General features: G+C 38.2%; 1 protein-coding gene across 1 annotated transcript in view; it reads right to left on the bottom strand.

The window, feature by feature from the left end:
• LOC106682095 (SANT and BTB domain regulator of class switch recombination) overlaps positions 1 to 4,382 on the bottom strand; it is a 26,167-nt gene extending 21,785 nt beyond the window's left edge. The window contains exon 1 of the mRNA XM_067047723.1: positions 4,280 to 4,382. Coding sequence (XP_066903824.1) covers positions 4,280 to 4,304 — 25 coding nt within the window. The 5' untranslated portion in view covers positions 4,305 to 4,382. The remainder of the gene's footprint in view (positions 1 to 4,279) is intronic.
• Between the last annotated feature and the right edge of the window lie 1,394 nt (positions 4,383 to 5,776).

Below are 5,776 nucleotides of genomic sequence, written 5' to 3'. Positions count from 1 at the left end.
CTACTAAATCCCCACCGGGTCAAGCCTATCTCTACCTCCCCCTCTACTACACAAGGGCCACCCAGGGTGATTAATTTACATTGACATTTCTGGATCTCCACTACACATTTGTTCTAGGGCTTCTCGGCACAAGATGGTGTTGGAACTACCGGTGTCCACTAGGCACCTCACCCCTGCTATCTCTATTATAGGCAGACCGCCGCTCTTCTCCTTCACATTATAATTCAGCAGTGTACGGTCGCCGCTCCCCCGACAACGTCTTCAGATGTCTCGCATCTTCCTCCTCAACCTACGATGGCTTCTTCGTATTTGTTGGGCGTTGATCTCCATTGGTTCGCCCCGGCCCACATCTCTTCTTCGGTACATGTATGGGCACTGTATGGCTATGTGTCCCACATCCCCGCATTCAAAGCATTTCGTGCACAGGCAATGCGCCACTAAGTGCCCAATCTTTCCACAACCATGACACTTGCGGTCCTTCCGCCGACTATTACTTCTGGGTTTAGCCAGGTTTCTTCTGTTTTCTGGGTTGCTAGCTCTCTCTCTTCTACCCTCTGCCTGTTCTCTCCTCCTCCAAGGGTTGGGCATGTTTCTGGGCCGTTGGTATTCTATCCTGGTCCACCTCAGGTCCACTAGGCTCTTCTACTTTCATTCGGGCCTCCACTTCTCTAGCGTTTGTTTCAATGAGATCTAGCAATTTCTACAAACGAGCGCTCTCTCGGAAATCCTTCCTTCTTCCCTAGCTCCTTTGCCAACTGTACCTTTAGTACCAGGGATAAGAACTGCATCCGACCCTGTACTTCGATTGTTTCCATCATTTCACTGAGTTTATCTTGGATTCTATTAAACGTGTCAGGAGTTCCGCGGCATATTGCCCACTAGACTGTTTTGGTTTTTTCGTCTCCCTGATCATCATAAATATGTCCTCTTCTGGGGCCCACCGTCCTCCTCCGAACGCCTTCTTTAATCTTTCCTTGATTACTCTCCAAGGGGTTTTTTCGTCGGCCTGAATTTGGTTGAGGATGCTTCTTTTTACTCTGCAAACGACCGCTGCTTTTAATGCCTCTGCATCTTCACTATCGAGTATATATTCGATAGACTTCGCTTCGATTCGGCTTATTGGTCACCCCCTTTAATGAAGTGGCTCAATTCTCCTATTTCTCCGGTAAACCGTTCAAGGTCTGAAACGGCCTTCCTCAAGTCCTGGGTGGTTGCTTTTCGTACTTTTACCCACTCAATTGTTGTAGCGTGGGCTCCCGCTAGAGACTCTTCTGTTAGTGGGGCAAGCTCCGGGGGTGGAGAAGTCACCTCCATGGGAGGTAAGTTCTGGATCCTATTTTGATTCAAAGCTTCCAGGTTAAAAACCGCTTGTCTAACGAAGATGATAAAACCACAACAACAAAAATTCTTCTTAAAAGATAAAAAATTAATCCGGTATCTAAAGCTTCGGCACCAGTTAAGTATTGGCGAAAGCAAAATGTCAAAAAAGAGAAGAAGGAATAAGATGTAACACGTTTGAACTGCTGTAACATACTGGCTTTATTGGGTTCAGTACATCTTTATATATACACATGATCAGCTGATCTCCTCAGTCAGCTGACATCGAAGTACCACTTATAATACATTTAGTAAATCTGATCTCGGTTAAATAGGAGTGCTACAGACGTGTAGAGAAACTAGCTATTGGCAGCACTCTAATGATGTTTTACATTAGCAGGTCTCGTGGCCATCTTCTTTTCAGGCGCCTCGGAGGATTGTCAGGAATGGAAGAGGATGCAAGGTTAGAAACTAGGAGGTTTGAGTGGTTAGAGAGTTTATAATGGAAGGAATGATATCTGGTTCGGGCTAGATCGGTTACATAGGGAACATTAAGGTCTTTATGTATGATTTTATTTGTGACAAAGTAAGGAGCATTGAGGCTCTTGAATTGTAAGGATTGAATACGAGAAGAATTCGAAGGTTTAATGGAGCCCCAAAGCTCTACTCCATATGTTGAGATTGGCCTTATTACAGTCATGTAGATCAGTCTTTTGTATTGTGTTGGAAGTTTAGACCGTTTGTCTAGTAAGTGCTGTGATAGTCGAAATCGATGTGCAGTTTTCTGTCTTTTCAGTCTTGTGTGAGGATTCCAGGTTAATCGTTTGTCCAAATGTAGTCCAAGGTAGCGGATCTGACCGACAGGGGTAAGAGTAACATTATTAAATATATATATGTCGGTAGGTTTACGACGGAGCGTAAAGGTGATTTGATGGGATTTGTTGGAATTCATCTTAATCATCCATTTACGACACTATTCTTTGAGGGCTGTGATATGGGATTGGAGGGTTTGGGATACAATTAATGGGTTATTATTAACTTCGAGCACACATGTGTCATCGGCATACGTGGTGAAGATAGTGTTAGGATTGGTTGGAATGTCAGGTGTATAGACGGTGTAGAGGATGGGACCAAGGATACTACCTTGAAGAACACCAGCGGACTGAAAATAGAGAGATGAATAGGAACCATTGTGGTTTACTTGGAATAATCTATCGATGAGAATGGAACGAATGATAAGAAAGTATGTAGGAGGTAGGAATTTACAGAGTTTGTAAAGCAGTCCCGGGTGCCAGACTCGATCAAAAGCCTGTTCTTCATCGAAAGACTCCCGAGCAGTACATTCCGCGCTTGGAATCTAAACTGGTGATCAGGAATTATATGATTGGAATCTAGGATAGGGTATAGGAGTTTTAAAATGCGTTTTTCGAGGATTTTGCCCATGATTGGTAATAGAGAGATAGGACTGTTGGGTTTTTGATAATTTTCAATGGGTCAGGAAAATATGTGGAACGGAGTACGGCGGTATATATGTAGGTAAGGAATAGGATGGCTTTCCGAAGAAGAAGTTTTAGGATGTGGGTTGTTATTAGGTCGTGTCCAGGAGCTTTGCGGGTATGTAATATTTGAATGATACTAGATATCTCTGAAGGATGAAATGCTTTAGGTGGGAGGGTCATTTGGAGCGGAATATTTAGTTCTGTTTCAATTCATTCAATGTGGATTGGGTTAAGGATATCAGGATGCGGAATAAATGTTTTAGAAAGGTGTTGTCCGAATGTTTGTGATTTTTCTTCATCAGTTATGGTCCAAGTTTTGGATTCGGTGAAAAGTGGGTGGTTAAAATCTTTGAAATTCAACAGTTTTTTGGTGGTCCTCCATAATGATTTGTCAGTAGTTGTAAGATTTTCAGTAAAGTTAATTAAATTTTAAATTTTGTATTTTCTGATTTAAACTTTTAGTTTGATTATGTAGGCCATTAGCATTCCATAACAGGACAGCTAGGGGTTTTGAGCTCATCGTGGGAAATTAAGCGGGATATCGGATAGGATTTTGGTGTACGTATATTCTTATGTGCATAAACTGGTGTTAAAATTCGACAATGTGTGATGACATCTTATGTTGTGATCTTGTGTTTTCCACTTTTAATAATCCCTGAATAGGCGAAACGTAGTTACTTGTTTACTGCTACTGTTTTTTTTTTTTTTTTTTCAATTTGTCAAATCGATTCAGTAAAGACAATTCACCCATATTAACCTATAACTGCATAAACACGAGTTTTATATCCGTTATTAACTATTAAAAGTGACGTAGCAATGTCATCTTACGGTTCACGATACTAGTTAATCGTTAATTCAAATATCGAATAATTTTAATTCTCTATGTGCCGGTATACTAACCCTTATATTGGCTACTCAGTCTGTGTGCTTCTATCTCTATTTTAAAGGAGTGGGGATACAAACATTATAAAAAGGAAGATTTTCTCGAGACCTTAACAACCTTCCTCTTCCCTCGATGAAAAGTATATGTGATATGAAAATTTAGGGTACGATGTGCTCTCCCCAATTTATAATACTGTTGTTATAATACTACAACTATTCAAATAAAATATACCAAATATTTTTTTTTTTCATGCAATGCTGTTTACTTTACCTTTTAATCTAGTCTATAAAGCATTTTCAGATAGCATTATATGAAAGAGTAAAGTAATGAATGTTAAAAATGTGCTAAAATTGAATAAATACAATAAAATAAGATAAATTGAATAAATATATATACAAAATATTTTTAAAAGTAAAGGAATACAAAAAAGTAACCTATTGTAAACTACATATTAAGTAATAATAAACGAAAGAAAAAGTGATTTTTGTTTATTTTTTTGGAGTCTTCCAGAGTTCAACCCTTGATTATGAAAAACAGAAGTAGCCAATGTAAGGGTTTAGATGGAATTTAAATTCCTTACCGCCCAATGCCTCCGTTGTACGCATTCCCTGAAATGTCTTTGAAGGTAGTCCAACTATCTCCTCTTCCCAAGACTTTTTTTCCCTCTTTCTCCTTTCATTCCATTTTCAACTAAAAGAGAAAGGTTAAAATGAATACTTTTTTTGAGCACAGTAAAATTTTTATCAATTGAGGGTTAAATAACCCGTTTCATAAATTGTGAACTATATTGATTGGTTACTTCCAAAGTATAATCTTCTTTATTTATTGTAGAGTCCAGACAGCGCAAGTAGTTAGGTCTAAATATCCATTTATTTTTTAAACGTCTTGATTTGTTTGTTTTGTTTTTTACTTTCACTTACCTAAATATGGAATATATAGCAAGGGGAAAGTATTGTGATCGTGCAAAATTTCGAAATACACGTTATGATACACACACATACACAATACACGTCCCCTAAGTCCAAACAATCAAGTCTCACAAACGGTCTATGTGTGTAACAGCCCCAGTTCAAAAACGAAAAAGTGTGTATCAATAACAAAATGTAGGCATGCTTTGAGTGTAACTCTCATCTTTTTTTAATCCCCTGCCTAGCGATTATTGGCATACGGGGTGCGTGAGAAAATCTGAACTGTCAAGTATCAAATATGGCGTGCCGAATGCAACGCCTACGTAAGGAAAAGACCCCGCCTTCTGGCGTCACTTGGCCTGAAAAAGAACCCTCTCCATTATACTTCTTCCTCCTAAACCTTGGCAGTTGACAGTTGAGAGTATCTTCAGCACCCCATTTCCCAGAAATGGCTAGGTAGAGGAAAAAAAAGTTGAGCCACTCAAAGCGTGCTCACATTTGTTTGTTGATTACTAATTATTCTCTGTCACTTTTTATTTTGTAAACATTCAATATCCAAAAGAATAATGTTTGTTGTTTTTATTAATTTATTTATTTTTTCAAATAACTTTCTCCATTGTATTAGAAACAATTATATATTTGTATCAAACTTTATATTCCAATATTTTCCTCAAAAGAAATTAATTTTTTATTAACTTAAAAATTGGGCAAGTTAATTAAATTTTGTATTCACTTCTTACTTTTTAGAACAGTACATATATTTTGGAATCCTTAATTGATTTAATATTGAAATGAGTCTGAACAGAACAGAGAAAGAAACACGAATTTCTCGAGGACGGCTTAATGGATTTTCATTATAAATATACCAAATTATTCGAAATGATATTTACTGTAACTTCTATTCTCTTTACTTTTGCGATTAAATAGACGGATTTATAGCATCATGACACTAATGTGTGAAATCCCTATCAACTTCAACCTTGTCGTCAAGGAGTGTAGGGTGTGGCCTAATCCCAACCCTTTAACGTAATGTTTGCTTAGAAGGGGAGTAGGGTTATGACACCCCCCTGCTGTAGGTAGATAAGGTTATGTAAGAGTATTTCTTTTTACATGAATCGATTGTTACTTCATATGGTGGTCCCTATATTTGAATCATTACATTGGTTCAA

The sequence above is a fragment of the Halyomorpha halys genome, unplaced genomic scaffold (genome assembly GCF_000696795.3).
Source record: "Halyomorpha halys isolate HHAL.00 unplaced genomic scaffold, Hhal_1.1 Scaffold389.1, whole genome shotgun sequence".
Classification (NCBI taxonomy): Eukaryota; Metazoa; Arthropoda; class Insecta; order Hemiptera; family Pentatomidae; genus Halyomorpha; species Halyomorpha halys.
The sequence above is the reverse complement of the archived record's forward strand: the minus strand, read 5'-3'. Positions and strand labels throughout refer to the sequence as shown.